The sequence below is a fragment of the Rhea pennata genome, chromosome 13, assembly GCF_028389875.1.
Source record: "Rhea pennata isolate bPtePen1 chromosome 13, bPtePen1.pri, whole genome shotgun sequence".
Lineage (NCBI taxonomy): Eukaryota > Metazoa > Chordata > Aves > Rheiformes > Rheidae > Rhea > Rhea pennata.
In genome coordinates this window covers 19,639,949-19,667,508 of record NC_084675.1, presented here as the reverse complement: position 1 = coordinate 19,667,508, position 27,560 = coordinate 19,639,949, and the positions used below count along the sequence as shown (strand labels likewise).

The window sequence follows — 27,560 nt, the reverse complement described above, 5'->3', positions numbered from 1 at the left end:
TGCACCATCCATAAGGCTCTCTGATACAGTGCTGGACTGGGAGCAACCCAGTAACATCAGTGCCCAGGCTAAAATACTCTACCGAGAAGGTCTAGGGAAGTCTGTGCTGAGCTGCCTGGGGAATATAAGAAAAACCAGCGTTGCTTTCTCTCCCTGCAGCTACAATTACTGCCCGCAGGACTTGGCTACAAATGTTATTTTTGGATGCACGCATACAGCAAAGAAAAGAAATCAAAATCTGGATTAAGTGGGAACTTCCAACCAGGTGGAGTAATTGGAAATGTAGAATAAGAAATTGAGGTTGCAGAACCAACCTGAAAAACCAAATGGAAATAGTAAAGTGAGAAAACTGGAGCTAGTGAGAATGATTCACTTCAACCTACTCTTGAAAATTAAGATTTGGGTTTAATTTAAAGAAATTTACTGGAAGAGTGTTAAAGCAAAATAGAATTGGACACAATCTGCAAAATCCTGACTTTTGACAGTGTTTTGTAAATAAGGTAAACCTGGGGGAATAGCAAATAGTCTATCCAAAACATTTAAAATATTTTAATTGAAGATATTTTTAAGAGTATTATAATGAAGGGCTTTTTTTTTTTTTTTTAATTTTGTTCCATTATATCAAGTCAATGGAATACTGCTAGATGCTTTAAGAACCTGCTTAGCACCCAATTCCCATTTGTAGCATACAACCCACAGATCTAATTATAGATTTTTCTCAGTCACTAGTTCCCTAGGAAACAAATCCATGGCTCATGTCTTGTGCATGGAAGGTCATAGTAGGAAGATAAATATTTTTCTGTGTATAGAAACTTATCTAGAGGTCACAGGTCTGCGTCTCAGCAGATGGTGGCACTTCTGTCAAGGATAGGCTGCAGCTATATCTGACAGACATCGCAGACATTTAAAACTTTAATCATTTTAATCTGATAAAGCACTTAATACTTTATTATCAACATTCCACGGTTCTTTATACTGTAAACAAAGGATTTTAGTTTACATCTTCTAAACTCTGCAAATTCATATGACTGGGTACATCTCACTTTCCATCTTAAAAATGACCAACACTCACAGGACAATGCAAAACAGCTGGTAAGTAGGGACAACTCACTAGAAACCTGGGGCAGAAAACCACCTTAAAGTACTGAACATTAAATGTGTGTCTTCTTTGGCACTGAAAGTTAACAAATCATATCAGCCCAACCTAATACAACTACTTAACCTACATGTACGTAACTGAAGTACTCTAACAAAAAGTAATATTTTTCCTTTACTTTTGATTTCATTCTAATGCATTGCTGAAAAAGGACAGAGAAAATATAATTTATTGGAAACCCAGACATGCGTGACTACGCAGCTATAACAGGGGAAAAATGAAGAGTGAATTTGAGGGTGGCGAAGGGAAGCTTTGTCAAATCTGTCCTCCTCATTTATACCATCAAGACACTCGAACTCTATCCTGACCTATGTACCATGACAGCTTATAATATATGTAATTAGGGCAACAGTCCTTACTCGTGCTTAGTATAATATTCAGCCCGACTTGAGGTCAAACAGAGGATTTAAGCTAACTCGGTGTTAAATTTGCTGCCAGCAAATTTAAGCTCTACTGTCCACGCGGCTGTGGCACCCTGCAGCGCCGTGCCAGGGCCGACCCGGACTCCCGGCTCCACGCACCCACGCAGTGGATCCAGATCCCGCCAGGGAGCACTCGCACAGGTCTGGGATCTCCACAAAATGCAAAGAGCATCGTGTTCAGCCAGCAAACGGACCAGCAGCTGCTGGAAGTGCAGCTGTTGTAAGTGTCCTTACAGCAGCCTAGCAGGTAGCTCATTTGCCATCTAACAAGATCACCAGCGATCTGAAATATTTTTTGCCAGTGACAGTCTCACCAACAAAGCACCGTGAAATGTGCCTTCATTCTCCCCCTCGCGATTTGCACATTACGTCCAGGGTAATTTCTCAGGTCAATAAACAAATTGTTCGTTTCCTCTTCTTCATTTCCTTCTCCTGTTTCGCTCAAAGGTAGGTTAAAAATTCACAACACATATTAAAAATAGCAGCTTTACAGTTAAAAAAAAATCACCATCTCAAATTTTCATTTTCACTCTTTAAAAAGGCCAATTTTTAACCTTGCTCAAAGTTTTATTCTTGCTAGAATTAGAAATGCCATGTATTAAACTACAGATTCCAGTGTGGAAATATCTCAATGAAGTGACAATTAGCGATAGAGTTACACTAGTCTCTTAAGAAGCTGTCAGGCGTCTATATGACGATCATTGCAATGTAGGTCCTATGTTCTTCTGTATATCGCTCCTCATGCAATCATGCCGGGGAATTATGGAATCAATCGAGATAAAATTACCTACAAAGGAGACATGATCTCCAAACTAATTATTGTCGAAATACAGAACGTATCTTCTAAACTTATTCTAAAAGCTGGAAGATCTCTAGATTCACGCAACAGTTTAGCTACAATAATTTACATGATAAATCCACTGCACATCCAGCATGGTAAACAAATAGAAGAGTAAGTGCAAAGCTCGTCATATTTTTTTTTTTTTAATAAAACAGCTATTTATTGTAAACAGCTGCCTAACAGCAAGTCAGCGAACTCCAGCACAGGAATCAGATACCCAGAAAAACCTACTCTATCTAAATAACCTATCCTTGTATTACGGGTCAGCAAAAATAACATTCTCAAATCCTGTAACACGTAAACAAGAAGGTAAGCAAGCTAAGAGTGACTACAAGAAAAGATTACAATTCTGAAATAATTTTGGAAAAGTAAGCATTATGAATAAACATGCATCCCTATATAGCTGCGTCCAACACCCCATCCAAATTCTTGAATGCTGAACTTCTACTGCCTGGCAGAGAACCTTGCATGAACACAGGCAAAAAAAAGCACCCGACTCTCAGGTTTTATCAGACATCTCTAAGTTGTTTTGTCACTAGTTAGGAAATATTAAATGCCTCAACAAGCAGACAAACAGGAGCCATTTCCACTACATTTACTGACAAGAAAACAATAAAGGCAGCAAAGCTGCGAAAGACATTTCAAAAGTAAAAACATGCATCCTTGAAAACTCTGCAAAGTTATTTTTCCACCTCTGTCTTTTCCTTTATCTCCTTTTTATTAACACAGCACATTTTAAAGTTGGTTTCAGCACACTGTTTCCATTTGACATTATACAACCAACCATAACCAACCTCTGATTCAAGTTACTAGAATTAATAGAAAGTCTCCCATAACTTCCATCTGTTCAGGCCCTCACATTATGTTTGGATATCTAACATACAGCAAAAGTGGCAGAAGCCAAAGACAAATTGTGTTATATACTTGAAAGAAAGCTCTAGCTGCCTTGATACATCTGACTGCTTCTAATCGGAAACAAAGTCAGTCTATCACAAATCTAATGGCTTTTATAAATCTAAAATTAGGGTGTTTCAGAACTATTAAATTAAGGTATTATATATTAGTGCAATGATTTGTTTATACTAACTTAGAAAAAGAAGGTTGTGTGCACCCAAGAAACCATGAAGTATTTACAGGAGTTTCTGCCAAGACTTGTTGAAAATGTCCTATTGAAGAGATTCAATCCCAGAAAACCCAAGTTCATTCTTAATAATGATCGATGATAAAGACCCAAAGATACTCTGTTCAGAATATCTCTATACTGTAGTTACCAGTAAATTCTATTTTGCTCTTCTCTGCCATTACCTGTACATTAGTAAATACAGAGCAAAATGGAACAACTTGCTAGATTCGTGCAAAACCCGTAGGTAAGGTAAAATTGTTATTCTAGTAGCTAGAAAAGCGTAAGGGTGAATCTCTGACCCTACCTATTTCAGTGGAGGCTTTGCCATTCATTCCACGGGAACTTTAACTCTTCCCAACAGTTTACAATACAAGATTTCTGTGCCTCTTGGTACCACACACTAAAAATGCAGTAATTTAAGGTTACCAGCAGTTTGAAGAGCACCAGAAGACAGAATGCCAACACTTTCCAAGGTGCTCGGCAAAAACATACATGGTTTTTGGAACTGCATTTTTGAAAGCTATTGCTAAATTTCTAAAATCCCACAAATAGATCAAATGTATCACAAATTGCTAGAAACTGTCATCAAATCAACACGATTCCACTTTACTGGTATCCCCCAAATGCTTGCTTTCTACACACACACTGTAAAAATGACTTTGCTCATTGATAACTTTTATAAAGGCTACCAGACATTCTCTGCCACAAAAACCTGAGACAACGAAAAAAAGTATGTTCGTTTGTGTCGAGACGTGCCTCAATGTCAAAGGCATACGTCAATACAGCTAATTCTGCACTTCCAAAACTGTTTAATTCAGTTTTGCAACAAGAACCTCAATTATTCAAACTTTATTTTCATAGAATCATAGAATCAGTTAGGTTGGAAGGGACCTCTGGAGATCATTCTCGGTTACTCTGATAATTCATTCATCAAATTTTTACCATTTCCTTCCCTAGAAATACTGTAAAATGAACCATAAAATCTAATTACACACAACATCTATATTTTCTGACTCAATAAGTCAAAAGTTGCCTTCATTCCAACTGAAAACATCTTTTGTCTTTTCCTGCTACTGACGCAGATACATAAATACATATGCATAAGCATGTGTATATACATGTGCACAAAATTGGCATGCGTATACAATACGTAGAGATCTAACGTTTGCGCACGCAAGCATTAATGTGCTTTCAGCAGTTTCACTTCAGTCTGCAGTAACAGACACCTAAAGGTGTGCAGATACAACTCAAATACATGCTATTGATTCACAGTTATCGACATCAGTCATTACTTTACCTTGCTGTGCTAACCCAAACGGCACATCAGGACCTGGGATTGCTGGTGGATGACAAGTTGACCATGAGCCAGCAATGTGTCCTTGTGGCCAAGAAAGCCAATGGTCTCCTGGGGTGCAATAGGAAGACTGTTGCCAGCAGGTCGAGAGAGGTGATCCTGCCCCTCTACTCAGCCCTGGGGAGGCCTCATCTCGAGTCCTGTGTCCAGTTGTGGGCTCCCCAGTACAAGAGCTACTGCGGAGAGTCCTGCGCAGGGCTACAAAGATCATCAGAGGGCTGGAGCACCTGCCCCGTGAGGAACGGCTGGTAGAGCTGGGCCTCTTCAGCCTGGGGAAGAGAAGACTGAGGGGGGATCTTATCAATGTGTGTAAGTACCTGAAGGGAGGGTGTCAAGGGGATGGGGACAAACTCTTTTCAGTTGTCCCACGTGACAGGACAAGAGGGAACGGGCAGAAATTGAAGCACAGGAAGTTCCGCCTGACCGTGAGGGGGAATTTCTTCCCTGTGAGAGTGACGGAGCACTGGGACAGGTTGCCCAGAGAGGCTGTGGAGTCTCCTTCTCCGGAGATCTTCAAGGCCCGCCTGGATGCAACCCTGTCTAACATGCTCCAGGTGACCCTGCTTGAGCAGTGGGGTTGGACTAGATGATCTCCAGAGGTCCCTGCCAACCTTACTGATTCTATGATTCTAGCAAAACTTGCAGTACTGTTGGATTAAATGGTTTACCACGGATATAAAGCAGCTAGTAGAAGGAGCGTATGCCCTAGATTATTAGAGGTTTTGGACTGTAGGAAAACCCAAGTTTGTGTAACAGGAATAACATACCAAGATGTATTACAATGAGCTGTTTATCAAATATTTCCTTGAATATCCCAGTAGCAACTGACTCGCTCTAATGCCAAAGAAACATTAAACTGCATTAATCTAACAATTAATTTTGAAAGAAAACTGCAAACATTTCAAAAAATGTTCTAGATATTCAAAAACATGGAAATGATTTTAAGGATGTTGGAAAGACAACTGCTTGCTTAAGGTCTAACAGGCAATTACAAGATTATAAACAAGACTTATCAACATCTGTTTGAAAGTAAATAATACATTACCTAGACCACATATTTTGCACTAATTGAGATTCTAATGAAACACAGAACGCTAACTTTGCTGAGTGATTTCATTGTATTTAAACTGTTGCATAATATCTTTCATTAACAAAATTCATGCAATAGGATTCTCCTTATTAGTTACAAAAGTTACTAAGTTTAAAAGCTCTTTCTGTTCTTCCTCAACCTATACTGCAATAAAACTACTATATAATAGTAGTGTAACAAAAAAATACTAGAGAATAACAGCAAGCTACAGTTCTCATGAATTTTTTTTGCCTACTCTGGCAAAAAAAAAAAAAAAAAAATTACCAAATCATGATTTAGTAAAAGATTATAAAATTATTTTCCTCAAAGACATGGTGACATTTGGGTGTTTTGATCAATAATTATTAAAAATAGGCTTAAACTATAAATGCTCTAAGAAATGTTTCCAAAATATAAGATGACCTCTACGTGAAGTTCTAGGTTAAGCACAGTAATATTCTATCTATACAACATTCTTCACAGAAAATAACTCTCTAAACAACCTAGTAGGTGTTACTGAAATCACGTACATCACCATAAAAAATATGATTCAGCTCTTTCATCAGCTTCAAAAACATTTTTCTTGGTCACTTATCTCTGTTTTTATCTCATATACGAATGAGTTTTTCAATCTTCTGTGAAACCTAGTCTATCAATACATAGCTTGTATCCTTTCATAACAAATACACCTTCAAAAAAAGACAGAATTTCATAATATCAAAGCCTACAGATAAAAAAAATAAATTTTAATCGTAATCCATTAATGCAACGGTTTTGTTTTTAGTCTCATCAACTACTATTAACAATTAAAATGTTAGCATTCAAGGAGAAACCGTATAATACAGAGAACAAATTCTGCTCCTGAAGTCCTAAGAAAATTCCTTTTTAGAGGAAAGGGTTGAAGGGTAACTATACAGAGTCCTATAATAAAAGGTTGAATTTTGCCCAATATTTGCCTGAAGGCAAGAAACAAAAATTCCAGATAAAAAACAGATTGAGTCTCTCTTTTCAAAGGTCCCAGTACATTTCATAAATTTGCTTGTTAAAAATCAGTCCACAAACTTAGGAATTATCAATATTCGTTTCTTAACTAGAGTTATTTTGCAAATAAAATATTATTTTTCCAAAAGTAACAGAAATATTTGCGGGCTTTCTAATTCACAGGTGACTAAATACAGGAAAGATTCTTTTCCCCCTCCCGAGTTGTAACACTATTATCTTTCTCATTGTGAAAAATAAGGTAATTTCTAGTCACATACAACTGCTTACCGTAACACTATTCAGCATCACGAAATACAGTTTAAGGAAGCTAACAGCAAGATTTTTGTGAAAGTTTGAGTTGTTAAATTATTAAACTGTTAAACACAAAAGTTTGGCGGATAATAGCTATGAAGTCTGTATTTTTCTGAATATAAATGCAGCCATTAGTAAGGGGGGGGAAAAAAAATCTATTTAGCACTTTACTTAAGCGGGTGGAAAAAAGAATACAGAAAGATTCAAAAGCCCAAAGTCTTCAAACTGAACAAACCATAGCTGAAAAAGAAAAGAAAGATATTTGCTTAAAGTATGCTAAAGGTTTAAAAAAAAAATTCTCTCTCTCGTAGCAAAGAGAGGTTGCTTCTCAGGGGGCTCAGGGCTCGAGCGAGTTCTGCTGCGTCTCCGCCAGAACGCCCCAAAGCCACTTCAAACCCGAAGCTCCTCGAAGCGGCGCGCGAGGGCCGCGCGCGGCGCGGGCCCAGCGAGCCCTCGGAGGCCGCTTCCCGCCGAGGCGGAGCGGGGCGGCGCCGCGGAGCTCGCTCTGCTACGACAGAAACGAAACGGAAGCTTAGGCAACGGGCAGAAATTTAGCCAAAAGGCCGCTTTAAACTGGCAAAACGTAAGGAAGCCAGGAGGAGCTGCCGCGCCGGCACCGCGCAGAGCGAGGACTCGGCTACGCCTCGCAGCCGGTCTCACCGCGTCGTCAGGCCCCCGGCACGAGCGCTCGGGATCCAGAAGCGGCCGCGGCTCTTCGGCGCGTTGGTCTGGTACCTTCTACGAACCACACCAGCGAAGCCTCGTATTTACACCGAGCATCGGCTCGGTGCTGATGCAGAGAAGAGAAAATCTACGCCTAAAAGGAAAACCCAGTTCAAGTACAAGGTTATTTTCATTTCATACTAACTGCTTCTTTCCGACACTAATCAACATCGTTAAATGATAATCTCTAATGATCTGTGGCCATATTGGACTTCAGCTATATAGCTGTAAATCAAAAATATACTCAAGCTTTATAGGTATTTCTTCAGTTCGATACCTTTTTAACACATAGCGTTATCTGTACTTGATCACTTCGTATAGGTTTAGATTATTACTCTATTTATGTGATTTAGAACAAGAGTCGACCACTATTTTTTTTAATCTAATAGATTTTCTCACCTATATAAAATGCAGTTATAGAATGACCAAAACATTTAATAACAATATAAAGGATGTTATTAATACTACTGCACCTGATTTTACTCCTACTATATAATCAATGTAGTAATATTTATACCGCACTTCCAGGCAAAAAGAATTGGACTTACTTAGAATAAGTCTCATATAAAAGTAGAACCAAAATATTTGGAGATCCTCTGAATAACTTGAAGTGTATCATGATGGAGGTGTGAGAGAACTTCAGAGAGCATTCAGAAATATGCTCAAAGAATATGTATTTTTTTCCCTAATTTAAGGAAATTAAGTCTGAGAAACAAGCTGTAATTTGTAGTAGGACAAGTAATGAGGTAAAACCAACTTTTAGCTTAATGAAGCAGGCTAGTTTCTCCAGGATCAGACTTTGTTGTTTAATTTTACCAAAAATTAAAGCTTCAGACATAGCATCGAGATTCTCAAATAAAGTAAAAATAAAATAAAATGGTGTTAGCAACTCTACTACTTTTCTTTTTTGGTAAGTTAGTCAACAATACATCATGGATTTAATAATTTAACAAGATTAATTTCATTAATAGTGAAAATCATGTTAATATCTGTTTCTACAGATACATTTATTATGTCTAGAATACAGAAAGATCTTAAAGTAGTCCTGGGATTATCAGCTAACATGGACAGCACGAAAGGTTTCAAAACTGATATTTAGGAAGAACAGTGATTTTTTTTTTTTAATTATAAATCATTCATTTCAATTTCAGCCAAAGAAATCAATGGACAAGAAAACAGATCTCTTGTCAGTTAGGATTACTTAAGATCTATCATCTTAGCATGTCTTGCAAATTTTGCATTGACAATTCAGTATATCAGCCATAAATTACTGAGCAGTACTCAGTAAATTTAGTAAATCTAACCATGGCATGGTGTATTCAAAAATTTAAACCTATAAAAACCTCAATGTATGCAGCTAAGACACAGTATGCAGTCCCAGTACAACTGTAAGTCTGATGATCTGCCACCTGATTACAATACTGTCATGTTACAGTTTTCCTCCAAAAATAAGGAATCACAAGTATTTTAAAGCACTACATTTGACATTTCTCTCTACCATATCCTAATAAAAACATAGCTAGTGTACTGTGGCATTTCGAGGATGTCAGAGAACACATTTCACTGAAAGCTATGCATTGCAGCCTTCGTACTCGTAACCCACGCAGCATGAGCCTGTCCCTGCTTCCACGAGGAGGGGGCCTCGCTTACCTACACAATAAATGTTAGAAAATCCGGTGCCTAATGGTGGAACAGATGGAAATGAAGCACTAAATCACTCAACCAAAAAGTCCGCTTTCGAGCAGCCCCCAGTTCCGGAGATGCCTCCTGCACGTGTCGCAGCCAGCACGTTAGGGTGACCTCACTTGGGAGGTACCATTTGGGAGGTACCCAAATGCTCATAAACATCAGCAGAAATAACTGCTCGTCTCCTCTTCTGGACTGAAGATGATGCACCTCGGGAAAGGTGGGCCTTTGTAACCAAAATCTCACTGCTTTCAGAAGTAGCCTATTTCTAACAGTGCCCACATTTCTGAAACGCAGAACGACTCTGTAAATAATAAATCAATATCTGAATATAAATAACAAGACAGATGTTCCTCACCCTCTCTCTCTGCTTTCCAAATACATTTGCAGAACAGAAAAGTCGTATTTCAGAGAACAGAAGCTTGAACTCCTGCTGGCTTGCGTGAACACAGAAACGCAAGGGAAGCGTTTGTGCAGCCACCCGAGATCTCACGCCGCGCTTGGCATGCTCACGAAGAGCAGTTAAAAAAGACCTTCCACTCCGTGACAAACCGCGCGCAGGAAGGGATACCAGCACGGCCGGAGCGGACGCTCCTTAACTCTTGTGCCAGGAGACTCAAGTGAATAATCGCTCCCGCTGTTTTTGCTTCCACAGAGATGATGATTTTCTAGAGTTTTGTCATATCCCTCCTCAGTTGGTTCTTTCCCGACCTGAGAGGTCTCGTACTATTTAATCTCTCCATTTCTTCCTTCCGATTATCTACATTGCCCTTCTCTGAAGCTTTCCTAAGTCTACTGCATCCTTTTTAAGGCACCATGACAGGAACGCAATATTCATTCCTCTATTTGTCCTCTGATCCTCTGATCACTTTCAAGGACCGAGCTGACATTTTTGGAGACCAATCCACAGTAGTTCCAAAATCTCTCCCAAGTTTTATAAACGCTTAATCTACAGTTATCGACAAATTCTGCCATTCAGGACTGTTAAATCCCTCTGTAACACTATAATCTCTGCATTACTTGTCATTCTCATGATTTTTTTTCTATGATCTGGAAATTCTGTCACCCCACAGCGTGTCTCCTTTTCTTCAGATCATTTTTTTACAATGTTGAGCATCACAAATCACTATATAGATCCTTTAAAAAAATCCACTGGTACAACCTTCCCCATGAAAAATCCAAGTATGCTTTATTGATCAGATCTTTATCAACACCTGTGACTCTCCTTCAAAGATCTTGATATGTTTAGGAGATATCACTTTCCTCACAAGGACCAGGTTGACTTTTCCACCTCATGCCTACCCATAAGCTTATCTATCCCAGCGTTTGTTACAGCTTGGCTACGACTAATTTACTGAGTGGAGGAGTCAGTCAGCGGGCTGCAGATCAGCAGGTTTGTTAGGCTTCCTAAGCCTCCTTTTTAAAAAGCAGCAGCAGGATATTTGCCATCCGCCATTCCAGTGGGAGCAAGACCAACACCTGTGAGTACTTACAGGCCACAGTTAGGAATCAGTAATTCCGTGTTTGAGCCCCTCTCAAGATCCTTTTGGCCTTGCTACCCTGTACTATTCATTTACCTGTTTGTCATACCACTGTTTCTTCTGACGCTTCAGTTTGAGATGCTCCTTCAAGCTCGCATACCCTTCTCTAACCGAGAACATCCGTGATGAGACAGCCTCTCCAAACTGCCCTTGCAGGGGGCACACCACTTTCTGAAATCCTTACAAAACTTTTCAGTAGCAGTTTTTATAGCTTTAGGAGTTGCTTCTCATAACCACATTTAATCTGAACAGGACATTCACTTTTTAAAGGATATTGGGGATCTGGAGGAACCTTCTTCAAGCCTTTCTGAACTTCCAGTGCAACACAATTTGTTCATGTTAACAGTTTGTCTCACATTTGCTTGTCAGACAAATCTTATGAAAATCAAGATTTCTTGACAGTTAATTCATGACCAAAACCAAAGGCAGATTCTGCTCTTAAATTATTGGCAATGAAATAATTTCCCCAGCCCTTAAACACAATCCTCTCCTACTTTCAAAACTACTGCATGAGGGTCCACATGGTTCATTACACAAGCAGCAGGGAGTCCTTCTTTGAGGGACCTAAGGAGGAAAAACGGCAACCCAGCTGTATTCTGCCTCTAGCCCTCAATTTACAAAGCTGATAAACAAATTTCAGTCCAATTATAAAAATATAATCAACTCTGACAATCTAATAAGAATTTTAGAAAATCACTTTTTTGAACAGCATATGAAGAAAAAAATAAAAATAATCTTTGGCTCCTAGCTCAATGCTGCACGAAAGCATTGCACTAGAACACAAAGACACAGCATTGTACCTAATCTGTCACATCCTATAGGAAGCATTATGCGTAGTTTTTAACATTTCTCAACAGTAGAAAAAATTTTTTTTTTCAAATCCATTGTTGACAGTGTGGATCATGATTTCATGCCTTTTTTCTTTAAGATCATATATTAAATAATAATTACTCTAAGATACTCCAAGGGAAATAAGTTAAAAAAAATCAGTAATATCACTATATGCTTTTTCAAAAAAATAATCCTTATACTAATAGATTCTATTAATTCAAATTAATTTTCATGTTGCAGTGACCCTTAACAAATTCAGATTAGAAAGCCCAACAGCACAGGAATAATAGATGAAGTTGATTTATTACATTTTCCTATTTACACAATTTGAGCCTGCTCTGCATTGTTCATTAATTTTTATTGGTGATAAAATTCATAGATCTTTACAGTTTTTCCTTTAAACAATCAGTGATTTCCCCACTGCAGACATTGCTCTTTGAATATCCCTGATGTAACCATTAATCCAGGGGTTGCCTCTTTAGTGATATTTTAAATATTACTAAAGAGGCAATTCAAGTGTTTTGTTTGCCAAGTAGAAAAGAATTTGTTGAGAAATGGCTGTTTATGTGACTTTAGGAAAAAAATATCTGGTCTCCTAAAGAAGTAGTATCTCAGGCGATCATGCCATCTCTCCGGCGAGCCCTCTCTGATCCACTTTAAACCTCTTTGCTAGTTTCAACCAAGCTGGACAAAAAATTTCCAAGATACAAAGTTCCCAAAAGTTTCATGAAAACTATAGCTGCATAAAGGAAAAAGTCCTGCAAAGATAGGAAGGTAGAAAGAGCTTTCATTTTGCGCATAGACAGCATATTCGCTGTCTAGTCAGCTTAACTGTAGGCTCAGGACCTGCTTTTTTATCCAGCTTGAAACTACAGAAATTAGAACAAAACCCTGGCAGTGTTTGGGGTACTACAGGATCATTTAGCAACACGGTGCAGGAGGTGTCGTGGGTAGGAGACCTGGGTTTACTGCAGGAAATGAACGTTTGTAGGAAACCAGCCTTCATTGCTTCTGTTGTTCAAGAAACAACTTGTACTATATTGTAAGTCAGGTCTGGACATGAATTTATGTTAAATTAATACAGCTATGAATTCAAGTTCTATCCACACTTAGCTACATCCACATTTCCTCTTTCTTTGCAATTCTAATAAGTAAAAAAAAAAATATATTAAGACACATGTTATTGGATTACAAGGATCACTACTACTTTCAATTTCTGAACTTCATTGTTGTACAGATTCTTATTATCAAAATCCATTCTCATCTCCAGCAAGCTCAATTGAAAATGTAAGCTTAGTAGTTTCTTGCATGTGTTATAAAATGAAAAGAAAAACTTCAGAAGCAGTGCAGACACTTATACAGTAAAAACAGGTAAATTTGAACCTAGGTAAAAAGCTTATTTTCCAATTGTACTTTAACAATTTTCCATACAAATATATGGAAATAAAAACCTGATAAGTACATATTCAATTTAATTTATGCTTCCTTTTCCCTTCCCCCCTCTTCCCCCTAAAATGTCCCAAGAAAGTAGACCCAAACGAAAGTCCTTTCCCACTTCGATGGGAGAATTTGAGAGCTTTGAGGTGCTGAAGGTCAGACATCATTGCACAGTGATGCACAGTGATTGCACAGCATATGCTCAAACAAGACTGACGCTCTGCGGAAGTACTCTGTGATAAGGGCAAGCTTTCAGTCTGTTACATCTCAGCTTAAACCGTAACTCAAACTAAAATTGTTGAAATAATTTGTTAGCAAAAATGTGCAAATATTTTAACAGTTAGTTCCTAAACAGAATTTGTTTAAATATTCATTCTATATTGTTCACGTGCTCTTCAGAAATACAAGGCAAAGCTTTATGGCAAGAGAACAAGGAGATCCAGAGAAACAACAACGCAACTGATATTTGTCCATGAAAGGGCAGAGGCAAAAGTGGTAGACTTCCCACCAGAAGCAATACATGCTCACAGCACCGTCATGCAGATTAAGACAGGAAAAATAGCTCATATAAAGCCAACAGTATTGGCCAAGAAGTAATTACATGACAACCTGCCATAGATGGTTCTGCATATGCATGCACACATTTGCTAGCATGCATGTCTGAGCACATTGCATGTGTAAACCTATTACATGTAGGAAATGATTCATGCATTTAAATTCCAAATACATAACTGCATGGCTTCACAAAGAGCCTTAGAAAACAAAGAATATCACGGCCAGCTAAAAGTCAATGATCTTCATAATGCAATTACAGCACGTTGGAAGGCAGATTAATCCACCCGTACAGATGATGAATTTTTATTTGCCTTTGTTTAAACAATGTTTCAATGGCAAAAAAGCAATTTTGTCTTGATTCTTTTCGACTGCTTAAAGAAAGAAAAAGATCAAACTAAAGTGTTCTTTTCAAAAAATGGTCAAAAAGAAATTTAAGATTTCCATATTTAAACATTTTAGTTCAACAATAGATCAGCAATTACAATGAAATAATTCTTACGCTTTATACATTTGACCCTGAACGAAAAACAGGTCAGTAGGGCAAGGCGACATTGACTTCAAAATGACATATCATTAATGATGATAAAAGACACAAGCTGGTCTTTAAATAAGTTCAAGCAAAAAGAATATGTCCTCATTATACTCTTAAAGTCTCATTATATTCTTAAAGGTACAAAGATGCCCACCTCATTTTGCTCCTAAAGGCTACAAATGACATAGGACACTTCTGAATTTCACAAATAGGGTTGGAAACTAAAGGTAATTAATAAGAAAGATTTCAGGGGGGAAAAATGGAATTTCCAGCATCTGGAAAGAGCAAAAAAGGTTGTGGAAAAGAAAAGGAAAAAGGTTCATTAAATTAAAACAAGGCTGCCTTGATAGAACTTAGCATCATGCTATTACAGGCATCCTATTTATCTTTACCATATAGCACTATAAAACACAAAAGAAAAGCCCCAATGTATAATAAAGCTAAGAAAAAAAAAAAACACAAAAAGGTTACAACCAGTTAGTCATCATTGAAGAGATCCAGAAGTTAGTCAAGAGGAAGCAAATGATTACTGTTCCCTGAGTGACAGCGATCTACTCAACCTTACAGATGAGCTATATATAATACATATCATTTTTCCTTCTGGAAATACTCTGCCAACCATCATTGCTTAATGCCACTTGAACAAGTCACAGCTAACAATATCAAATACGCTGCCATTCCAAAAAATGCCTTTAATAAAGTCTTTCATTAAAGTAAGTACTCAGGGTGACAGCATGACAGTATTTAGTTTGTAAATTGGCAGGAGTAAGTTATTTTTTCTTCTTAAAATGCCATTCATTTGGATACTGCTTTATATTATACTATATTCTTGCTAAAGACTGACTTAACAGGAAACCAGAGGAACGACTTGTAAGCAAACAGGAACACGATCAGCTGGAGAAGGTACAGTATTCAGGAAACAGATGAGAACTGCAGCAGTCTGTATCAATTCAGAACTATCAAACAAATATCCTTAAACCAGTAAAGGAAGTTACAGGGTCCTGCTTCTTTTTGCTATCTTCAATATTCTACAGGTCTCATCTTCTTGCTAGTAATATATTATTAACACAGCACATAGCTAAGTAATGATGAATAGGTCTGTCGCATTTGTTATCCTACTTCAAAGAAAGTTTTACTCTAAGTAGATTTGTAGAAAGTAATTTCACAATTAAAGGCATCACAGTGGAAGCGAACAGAAATCCTGGACCCAGATACCCTCCGTCTTATGAGTCTGAGATTACAGAATTAGGCCCTACCTCGTAGTAAGGTTAAAATTTGGCCTAACCGGACTACAGAGGTCAAGATTCTGCTGCAAAGCATACCTGCAAGAGAAAAGCCGAGTTTCGTCAAGCTGGCCCAAAGGAGTGCTTATTTCAAACGGCTGAATTAAACCAACTCACAGAAAATGCAAAGTGAATATCAAAAAAAACTTTCCATTAGTCAACTGAGGACGGCTAGGGAAGCATCTTGGAAGAGGTAAAGATGAAAGCTTGCAAAAAAGATCGGTATGGTTTCATGAAAATCACGCAGAATCCGGCCAGGGAATGGGAATTTAATTTATTCTTCTGCGCCCCTTGCTGACAGAACCCTGGGGACGGTCGGGCACAGACACACGCACCGCGCTGACTTTGTGCAATGTCATCTTCTTCAAACCCTGGTCAGGGCTTTATCTGGGTCAAGGAAAGCTGGAAAGGAGTTGGACTTCTCAGGCTTTTTCTCGTTTTGCTTTTGCAAAGATAATTACCCATTGAAGGGGAAAAAAATATTATAGAAAGGAGCCTGATACTGAGCATCATTAGATGAAGTAGCTGTTGCATCTAAAAATAACCCAAACACTTTTTCCTTAAAAGTGAAATGAAGCTCCAACTAGTGTGTCAATGAAAAATTAGTTGCCAGGGTTTTATTTTATAGGCAATTTACTGACAAAGACTAAAATTTTTTTCCCTCCAACTTCATCTGCAACATAGTTTAAGACACCAACTTCTGAAATCAAGTACAAACACTACACCAGTTAAACTGTAGCATACTCTGCTGAACAGCTTCAGAGTATAAAATTTCTTCTCTTTGGTGGTCTCCTTAAAGTCATTAGCATGATTTATTACGAAGCAGGAAATTAGGTAGTGGATATTTCAATATTGGGCAGAAAATTTAATTCTATCGCTGCCACAACTGCTGCTTCTCCAAAAAACTTGTAACCATAGTAACTTGGTTCAAAAGTATTACTTAAATGTTTTAAAGAGTATTTTATCCTTATTAATGACACCAAACACTGAGAAATGACAGCAAATTGTTATTATTTTCCAGTTTTCCAAAGCATCCACTGCTGAAATTTGATTCTTCTGAAATATCTTAAGTAAACAGAAGCATTTTAACAAGATTTTTCATTAAAATTCTGTTAGCTTAAAGAGAACAAATGTATTCTGTTGGAATTGTTTATGTGACTATCAATATTTTAAAAAAGATAAGTTTGAGGAGAGACCTTTCAGAAAACTAGATAAATTTGAAGAGCTGTTTTCACTTAATAGTTTGTTGGGACATCAAATACATATCCTTTAATGAAAATTAATATACTGAGCTTAATAACTCATGTACTTGCATTGAAAGCCCGTTAATTTATTGGAGTGCTGCTCATTTCATTACTTTCATTGCTGAGGTAGGTTGGTAGTTTTCCATGAAGGTCAGAAGTGCTCCATCCCCTTCTCTGATCCCGTATTTTTATTAAACTCTGTATTCCCTTCTCTGTTCTCATACTGGAAGACTGGTGAAGATTAATTCGTCTTCTCAGGGGACTTGAAACTTTTCTTCTAATCTTCGGTCAAAATTTATACCCACTTGTTATTGTGCCAGTATTTTCCTTTGGCTTAAATCACTCCATTCACACTGGATTTACTGAGAACACTTACTGTGTTAGGCTGAACAAGTCAAGCTCAAACATATATTTTTGCACAATCTTATCGTACTATTAACACAATTAATAATAAATTTTCTCTAGTTTTAGAGGAAACTAATTTAAAAAACCTAATTTTAATTAGACTCTTTTTTTTTTTAATCTAATCAGTCTTTTTCCTATCTGGATTAGAAATAACTTTATTAAGACTATTGCCTAAGTGCTATTTATCAGCAACAGAATTTTTCCTTTTTCTGTATGTCTTTCTACCCACTCATTGCTTGCCGCTCATTTATAAATCCTTGCTTGTGGATTTGTCTTTTCCTGCAGAGGTTGATAGATGCATTTGTTTTACGCACCTTAATGAGTGCTTTTTTTTATATACCATCAAACCTTGATGCCAGAAGGCAGAACTCCTTGTACACAAGTGGAGTCTACTCGCTGGAAAAAGTCCTCTCTCTGCAATGCTCCCCAGCAGCCAAACACTCCAGCAGCTTCCTCAGGGCGCTACTTTTTCAGTTTTCTCATGATGCTTCCAGCCTCCTTCTGGAGATACCAGAGTTCTGGCTGAAGACCATCTCCCCTTTTCTGCGCTTGCTCCTTGGCATGACCTGCTCATTTAGATCTGATATGGTGATGATTTGACAACAACTGAACAGGAAAAAAAAAAAAAAACAAACTCATGGATTTTTACCTACACAACTGAAATTCACTTCTACTTCTGTAACAGGAAAAGGCACTCTCTTCTTTCTGCATCATTTTTGATGACTGACATGAAGATACAGGTTTCTGGTAACAAATCATGTAGATCATCTCTTGGTGTTGGAAAAGGCTTTAGGAGCATTTCTTCTGTGTTCTCTGTCAGAGCACACCATTACCTTCTGGACTTGGACACCCATCTCAGCTAGCTCCTCTCCCACATCCATTTTTCTTTTGGACCATCTCTCTCCTTTCTCCCACATTTTCTGCTTCATTTTCCAGTGGAATAAATCCGCTCCTTAATTCAGTTATTTCATCTGTTGATCTTGTTCTCTGCGGTCTTTCACACGTCCCCTTCCAATCTACAAGCCTTCTCTCTAGATTCTCTTCAGATTGGTGGATCATAACCATCTCTATCTTGTTACTTTAGCACCTTCTTTTTAAACTTTTGCCTGAAGTTTGGCATTTTTTCCAGCTGCATCTTTAGTACTTAACAATTACTTTGCATGAAGCATATAATTTGTCATATATAAATAGCCTCAATCAGATATCCACTCAAAAATAATAAGCTTCCAGCAGCTTTTCCATCCAGTTATCTTCAGTTTTCATCCCCTCTTCAGCTTTTTTCTGTTCTGTGTTAATCCTTGCCTTACATGCACAGATCAGGGAGGGGGCAGCAGGTAAAACAAAACAGAACAAAAAAAACCCCACACTCCTCACAGACCTTAGAGACTTCTATCCCCTTTGGGAGCATAGGCCACTTGTTTTCTGAGATTTTCTTTAGGTCAGCGCTGCTATCTGCTTGTCTTTTGGCAGCTAACTGCCCATCAACCCAGATCAAAGGAGGAAACTTACACCAGGTCTGATACAAAGCATCTGATCCAAACATTCTCCTTCCTCAAAAAAGCAAACATTCAAGAAACAAAAACACTCATTCACTAGCAAAAAAAACAAATTAAAAAGTTGCTTTTTCATTTTTCACTATGAATGGCCTAAAAATTCTGTTTCTCTCTCTTTTCTGGCCATCACTGAGCAAAACAGATTTTGCCAGTTTTTAAATCAAGCCACTCTTGGCTTCTAGATCTTATGCTACGAGAAGTAAAATACTCATTCTCATGAAGGACATTCCTTTAAATTCAAAGAGGATCATGGATTCATCATAGGCCCCCCAATAAAATGCACAGCAAATGCTTCTAGCACTCCCACTCTACAGATGTCCTTCTCCCTGGATGCCTGGAAGAACAGGAACTTGTTGGCTGTCTTTCCACGTTAGCTCTCCTGCATTTTGAATTCTTTATTAATGTAAAGATTAAACTTCAAAAAATTCCATCCTATAGCTTACCACAATTAAGAAATGTCTAGAGACAAATTGATATAGACCCACCATTCTTAAATTAGTCTTAGAATACATCTCTATAGCATACTGACAAATAACCTATCACTAATTACACTGTAATCCCGCATCCCACTGCTTTGTACCTCATTTGAGTTGATATGGACAAATAAACTGGAAGAGTAACATATGGAGAGAGACTAAAAATTGAATATAATATCCCTGTGCTATATCAGCAAGAGCTAGACAAAACACATCAATAACAGTCAACAGTTGTTCCTGGGCCATCTGGACATAAAGGCCCATGTTATCAAGAGCGGATTCAAATATTTGAATCACACTGGCCTCCCTCAGGAATGAAGGATAATGTGTAAAAGCTTAGACCCTGCTAGAAGGTGAGATTCCTCTACCTCAAAGCACAGCATGACTATGATAGTTATTTAATTAAGAGATACCCTAAGCAAGGGTGTGCAAATGGCGAGGCAATAATCTTGCTCCTAAGTGGTTATGCTAGGTGGCCAGTAACAGCACAAAAAGATGCTCCGTGTATTTCCTTGTCACATTAAATACCAATTTGAACTTCTACAATTAAAACAATTTTTTTCATTTATCCAGCACAGTATCTCCTCCCTGATTTACATCACCAATCCTTAATGAATAAAGCCCTCTACAATCCTCTGTTTCCTAACAGTGAAATAAAATTTAATTGTTCTTCCCCACTCTCCTATTTTTTCTCCTATTTGCCCTGCTCCCAACTAAGGCAGCTCAATTTTGGCAGCCGCTGCAATCACCTCCAAATCACCTTGGGCACTTCTAGGCATCACAGCACGGGGTGGAAAATAGACTGTAGAAACACAGGACAAACCCCACTGGTAATTCGGTAAAGCAGATGGAAGGAAGAGGGGAAAAAAAAAAAAAAAAAAGGCACAGGATGTAATGGGAAACCTAACTTTTATGTAGACATCTAATCCAGACCAAACAATGGTAGCAAACAAAGCAGTCGTATCTGAAACGATCGCTAGCCCAGATGTTTCACTCAGCCAGGCAAGCTTCCCCTTCCTTACAAGCACAAGTGCAGCAAGGAACATGAAAGCCAAATAAAAATTGTGATTATTTTTCAGGCAGCAAAGTATATGGTTATTTTCCCCCCACACACACACATTGCTGTATCTCAGTTCCTAAATGTTTTTATTGATATGTTTTATCAGCTGAAGAATTTGATGCTTCAAGAAAATTACTTTTAACATTTAAGTCGGCAGCAAGCCTGACACAGTAAATGATATATTGCTAGTGAAATTCTAAATCCAATATTGTACAGTCACAGTCTGCTCGGACATGAGGACAACGGGGAGTGCTGCGATGAGCCAACGTAACATCACTGGAAACGACAGAACTTTAAAGTGCCTCTGGACTCGTAAAACCGCTTCTTTCAAAATATCCTTAAAGACAGGAATATCTAACTATGACAACCACAGTTTTAGAATCTGGCTTTATTTACTCTTTTCTTGCAATGGAAATACAGTAAACACCCCATAAAAATTCAGTACGCGCTAATGTTGGTGCTGTGGAACAGCCGGGACGTTACACTAGCTGAGAATACACTGAAGTCCCTGGACAGTAGGGTTTCCTCGGCTCCACGATACACAAGGTGTGCCGGCAGGCTCAGCTGCCGCTGACCCGGCTGCGCCTTCCTCCCGAGCTCCATCCAGAGCCAGGCAGGCCCTGGCAGCACGTGGGACCGGCCCCCGCGGGTGGCACGGCCTCGGCCACGTCTGGGCACCCGCCGCCACAGCTCGTGGTCTTCCCTCCTTGCTTTGACAAAGCCTGTTTTGATGCACCTTCTCAAGACTTAAGACCTGGCAGAAAGCAACTTGGAGGAGGAGTCAGTCTGAACAGGCCTGTGCTGTGTTAGAACAAATCCGTTTCTCCTGCTCTGATGTCCTCGCTGCGCCTCGTGATGACACCATCGACTGAGTCAGCTCTGCTCATCCTTACAGGGAGCCACTTCAAGAGCGTTCAATATTATGTTTTTATCATGCCCAAACTGTACATTCCTGCTTTGAATTTTGCTCTTCACTCGCCCGTTGAGACCCTTCCAATAGAGGTGAAGTTGTAACAATATTGGGTTACCAAAACATAATACATTATATACAGCACCTACAACTCCGAACTTCTGCGCTTCACTATATACCCTGCAATTCGTACAAACTGGGTGCCTGGCTACATTGGAAGAAAATAGGGAATGCCCCACGGTGCCAATTAAGACAAAATACTACTGAAGTTTGGAAGTATTTATTTAAATGCCACATTCTTCTTCAGCTTTCCTTTTCGTAAATGTATCTCAGATTTAGAGCTGAGGCTCAGGAGTAGGGAAGGAATAGGTGTCTCACGGAAAAGCGATCAGTGTAGCTCCAAGCCCACAACTGCTCCCAGCTGCAGACGTGCCGCTCGGCGTCAGTCTCGGCGTGCTTTTCTCAGCCAAAGAAAAGCCCTACTATAAAAATCACAGCTACAAAAACCATTTCTAATGTCCCTTTACAGTCATCTACAACAGACCAGAGAGAAGGCAAAGTTGAAGATAAATTCTTACAAATCTATAGCTACTACTCATCAGCCCATGTAATGCCTTGCTGAGGCTTCTGAAGATAAGCCTCAAAATAATGCGGAGGACGCAGCAATTGTGGTTCTCACGTCTCACTAAGGCGACTAAACAAAATTTTGCAAATTCACGAGGCTAAAAAACTAAATGATACAGCTCAACCTTTTCTGCAATTTGTGCAAGATTTAAAACAAGAACGTGAGCTGGGCGTCTCCAGGATTTTTGACACACGACAGGCTCTCTGAAGTAGTATAGACCACACCATTTCTGAAAACTTCATGGAATAACTTTCAAAGTTCTGTGAGATGTGAAAAAAGATATAAAATAATAGCTTTTATTTTCGGCATTAAATCCTACTAATTTTTTTTAGTTAGGAAGGAATACTGACTCTTCCCTATGATCAATAGTTTGAGGATCTAAATCTTTTTGTTTATGCTTTATTAAACATTCAGCTACAAATTACTGCAGTTGACCTAGAATATGTCATTCCTGTACTTTAAATATCTCGAGTGCTTTTGTCTCACTTGTCAAATATACACTCTAAGTTACTATTTGCAATAAAAAATAGCCAAAACACTCATTCCTGGATACCTAAAGTAGAAAATATTTAAAAACCTACATTTAAAGCCTTTTTAAACTGAGGTTGGCTGAGAATATTTCAAGGCACTCATCATTTGCAGCTCCAATAATGTAAATATTATTTAAAAAGTAAGTGTCTTAGGGCCTTTGAAAAACTAATGCTTTTACACTTCTGCATTTGCAGATCATCTAGCATACCCAGCTTCTGCTGCAGGACTAGCACTTCAAGAACGATAACAAAGCAGGACAACAAGGTGCCAGGAAAATATTTAAGTGCTAATAGGACCAGAATTCATCTCAGGCTTAAGGAACCTCAACCACCAGGACTGGCATCGTAAACTTCCAAAAAATATACTTAATGAAGACACTTCTAGAGAGCAACTCAGAGTATCCGAGATCTAACAAACTGCAAGTCTTCGTTCACAGGGAGCAGGTATGGGAAGGAAGGATAGAAAAGAATAAAAAAATAAGTACTGCAGATCTGTGTAAAATTAGTTTTTCTATTTCTCCTACTGCTTTAGAATTGTGCAACAAGGGTCTTAAAAATCAACTGTTTATCACTAACATACTAACCAAAAACATTTGTGGAGTTATTGATCATTAACTCTGAGGTTCAAACACTGGAATTGAAAGGAAGTTTGGAAATGGCGATTTTTCCAATACTATACAGGGCACATTAAAAATATTTGAAAAAAAAGATGGAAAAATTAATAGCAAAGTATGTTAACAGTATAAATAATGGATGAGCAAGGGGAGAAAAAATTTTCAGGAAATTCTTCTCCCTTTTTACTGAAACAAATCAAACCTTTCCTAATCATTAACGTAACTGATTAGATGCCAGCTGGCTAAATTACACATTGATCCTAGAGACAAATCTCGCCCTCAAGCCGTGGGTTTAGCTCCAGCAATCACATCAGTGGGAATTATGGACCGATGGCACTGACACACCTACGGAAGTCAGAGCAACGGGTAGGGTCCCTGCTTCAAAGTTGCTGAGGGGCAGAATAAATTTATGTAATTACAGCTTCTGATCCCTAAATGGCCACGTAAACAGCTATTAGTATTTAAGTTTTAATGATAATTTTGTATACGAGCTATATATCTGAAGTTCTGGAAAAGCAGTCATTAGAACTCTCGTTTATACGGTGCCTGCAGATATGACAAACTTTGTTTCTTTGTCAGACCTTTACAAATAATACAAAACAAAACTGAAAGCACCTACACAGACTGACTTAATCTTTGGGCGCTGAAGATGAACTAAAGCATCTTAACATTTTTACTTGTGATGTCTTATGAATTTGCCTTAGATCTTGAGAATAAAAACAAGATATTCCACACAGTGGCGGTGGGATATTCTTCTTAACACTCACAGCCTAGATTTCAGCACCAGCCCAGCACACACAGATACACAACAGGCAGCTTCCTCGACTGAAGTTAGCAGCCACAGGAAAACATACAGCTCTAATTAATGCTTTTGACCAGAGCATGTGCTAGTAAAGTAAAAGTCGCCCATGAATACAAAGCTATGTTCATCTATCTGCTCAAAAAAGGTAGAAAAATAATCCTCTGTCCAGCTTTATGCTTTTTAATTTTCTTTGGGGGCACTACTACCAACATGCTAGATATTGCAAAACCTGAGAGAAATGAATCAATTTCTCTATATCAAAATTTGATCCTGTTTGTTGTTGACTTACCTTGCCAACAGATCTGGGGAATGGTGGTCTTTGATTTTCTGGAATTAAAATTGGAGTTGCCAAAATAGCTCTTTTTTGTCTTGGAATTCCAAGGCTGCCTTCTATCTTAAAGATTTCCTGAAAAAGACGACAACCAATTACAATGAATTCAGAATGGCATTCATTCATTCACTTTCAGTCCATGCACCTTTAGTTAAAATTAACATGATCTACTACATTGCAGTTACTGTATTTTCCAGTGATTAGCAACAACATATTAACCTATTTAAATTCTCAGAGCTATTCTGTTTACAGTGACACTCTAAAACCTGTTATGTGATTTTGCCAGTGTCACATTCCAAGTCTCACCTATATTCAAGCATTGAAGAGACTCCACGACCTCTCTGGGCAACCTGTGCCATTGCTCCGTCACCCTCACAGGGAAAGCTTTTCCTCATGTTTAATGGAGCTTCCTGTGTTTCAGTTTGTGCCTGTTCCTCTCATCCCATTGCTGGGCACCACTGAGAAGAGTCTGGCCCCATCCTCTGGACACCCTCCCTTCAGACACTTATAAGATCTCCCTCAGCCTTCTCTTCTCCAGGCTAAACGGGCCCAGCTCTCCCAGCTTTTTCTCACAAAAAAAGATGTTCCAGCTCCTTAATCATCTTAGTAGCCCTCTGTTAGACTCTCTCCAGTAACTCCATGTCTCTCTTGTACTGGAAAGTCCAGAACTGGACACAGTACTCGAGATGAGGCCTCCCCAGGGCTGAGTAGAGGGACAGGATCACCTCCCTTGACCTGCTGGCAACAGTCTTCCTAATGCAGCCCAGGAGACCATTGGCATTCCTGGCCACAAAGGCACACTGCTGGCTCACTGTTAACTTTTCTTGTCCACCAGGACTCCCAGGTCCACCACTTCCACTCTAAGTGTGGAAGTTCTTCCCACAAAGAAACATAACACACCAGCTTGTACTGTGTTGGGGATGACTTGTTAAAAGATTGAGATCGACTACTGTTTATTGAGAATATCACAACAGTTCTGCAAAACAAAGCGTAGGATAAATGAAGCAGCTAATTCCAGTTAGGTACTTATATTCTATGGCTAGACTTTTCTCTGCTGTCTTAATCTTTCAAACTTTTGAGGTTCCTCAACCAGTTCAGGGCTCCAAATCATTCTTTTAGTAGCTGCTATTTACAACCTAAGGACAGATGTATTCCTATGCCAGCTACTCATATATATTTTTAACTGCAAAGCTGAATGAGTTCTCACAGGTATGATCTGCACATCAGTCAAGAAGTCCACAGGCACCTCCTAACAAGCCCATCATCATCAAAACATGGCTCTACCTCTGCTAGTTTTAGCATCCCTTTTCAATTTTGACAACAAACAGCAGCAAGGCAAACTCAAGTCTTCAGCAGTCAGCTTTATTCATAAAGTCAAAGAGCAGTGAGAACCAGGCAGAACATCCCTTCTCACAATTTTGCCAATTTTCATTCCTTTCTGAGGCTCACCCCATTACAGTGTTCCCATCTCTCCCAACGGCTTTGCCATTTCCCTTTAGTCTTTCAGCCTATAGGCCTCTTGGGTCCCTATTTTTGTCCTCAAATTCCTCTCCCAAAAGAATTTTCCCTTAATAAAAATTCATGAGAAAGTTCAAGACAAGAACTTTTGAAGCGTCAAATAAAAAGAGAAGAGCTGAATTCTGTCCAAAGGCAAAAGCACAGAGCAGCGAACTTTCAAAACCACTTACGCTGTAAGCACAGGCAGGCAGTTTGGCTGGCACGTGTCTGTGACATTGCTTCGGACAGCAACTAAAAGGAACTACCAGCATGTCTAAAAGGCAACATCTGTTCCTTAGCTCAGCAGAAGCAGCACAAAACTGACGGCAACTTTGACTTGTGCTAACTTCTATCTAGCTTCATTGCTGCCCTTGAGCTCATGAAAATGTAAGGAAGACCTTCCAGATGCATGATCTCTGGAAACAACTAGGAAATTCAGTTACAGGTCCTTCTACCATGTTTCTTTCTATGCTAGTTTAAGCAGAAGAAGCAATTTTCAGATTGATCATTATCTGGATGCCACAATTTTGGTAGTAATAGATCTGAAAGCAATTAATTCATCCTTTTCACTTGATAGTTTGTCCTCACACTTTCCAAGAAAGTCCACAAATAAAAGAAAAAGCCAAACTATATTCAATGAATCGACATTGAAACCTTTAGCATGAAGAAGCAAGGGACCCAAAGAAAGCAGCTGGATTGTGAGATATCGGGTCCTCAGGTCCAGATTTCCAAGCAGGAGTTTGGAACAAAAAAAAGAATCTTTTTTCTTCTTTTAAAAAAAAAGGACTTTGTATTCTTCCGATCAATTTTTAAAGACTAACACTGAAATGTCATGATCATTTCGCTCTCTCATCATTTCTGGTGTCAGATACCAACATGTTTAAATGATTAATCGATTAAATAAGTTGCCAAAAACATCGCTATGGAATGCAGGTAAACAGAAAGGAAGAAAAGGTCAGAGTACTTTACCAAACACCTTTCATAACTCAGTGTTGTTTGTTGTTACCATGATTCCCTGTTCTTCACAAACTGGGAAAACAGAGATAATTACTCTAAAGTCCAGCTGGTAACTCATAGCATGATGATCAACCAGCTGATAAGACAAAAGCAAAAGCAAAAGAGTATTGAAATGATATGTGAACATAGCACCTGATTCAACAGTTAAAATACTGAAAAGATGCTCACTCACGGGTGGGCTTTGAGAGTAATTTTTTTCTTTTTAATAATTTAACTGCTATATCAGACCTTTGGTCACTATGCTATTCTCCTGGACAACAGATAATCTGACCAGTATCCACATGTCATTTCACTGCCCAATTTACTATTTCAAAACGAGCTTTTTTCACCCTATTTTTCACTTGATTAAATTCCCTTTTGAGATATGGAGTCAGTACTATTAACAGTCATAGTTCAGAACCCAGAGCATCGATCTGTTGGCAATAAAGCTTGGTCTCTACTCGCATTACGCAAGCAACACACACAGTCTACTCAAGCTTTGCTTTTATGGAAAGATGTCAGTCTACCCAGTCTATGATGCTTCACAAGTTCAGCTTCCCCCTCTGTTTTCATTTTTCCCTGTTTGCCAGGGTTTCTCGGGCGCTATGTGCTTCTCAAATATCTGAATGAATGGCCTAGTCACTATCCAGTTGCAGGCACCATTACTCTTG

General features: G+C 38.7%; 1 protein-coding gene across 2 annotated transcripts in view; it reads right to left on the bottom strand.

Moving 5' to 3' along the window:
* Window positions 1-27,560, bottom strand: part of CDH13 (cadherin 13) — a 480,777-nt gene that overhangs the window by 262,704 nt on the left and 190,513 nt on the right. For both annotated transcript variants that reach the window (XM_062586341.1, XM_062586342.1), the window contains exon 4: window positions 24,355-24,471. In XM_062586341.1, the coding sequence (XP_062442325.1) occupies window positions 24,355-24,471 (117 nt within the window). The remainder of the gene's footprint in view (window positions 1-24,354; window positions 24,472-27,560) is intronic.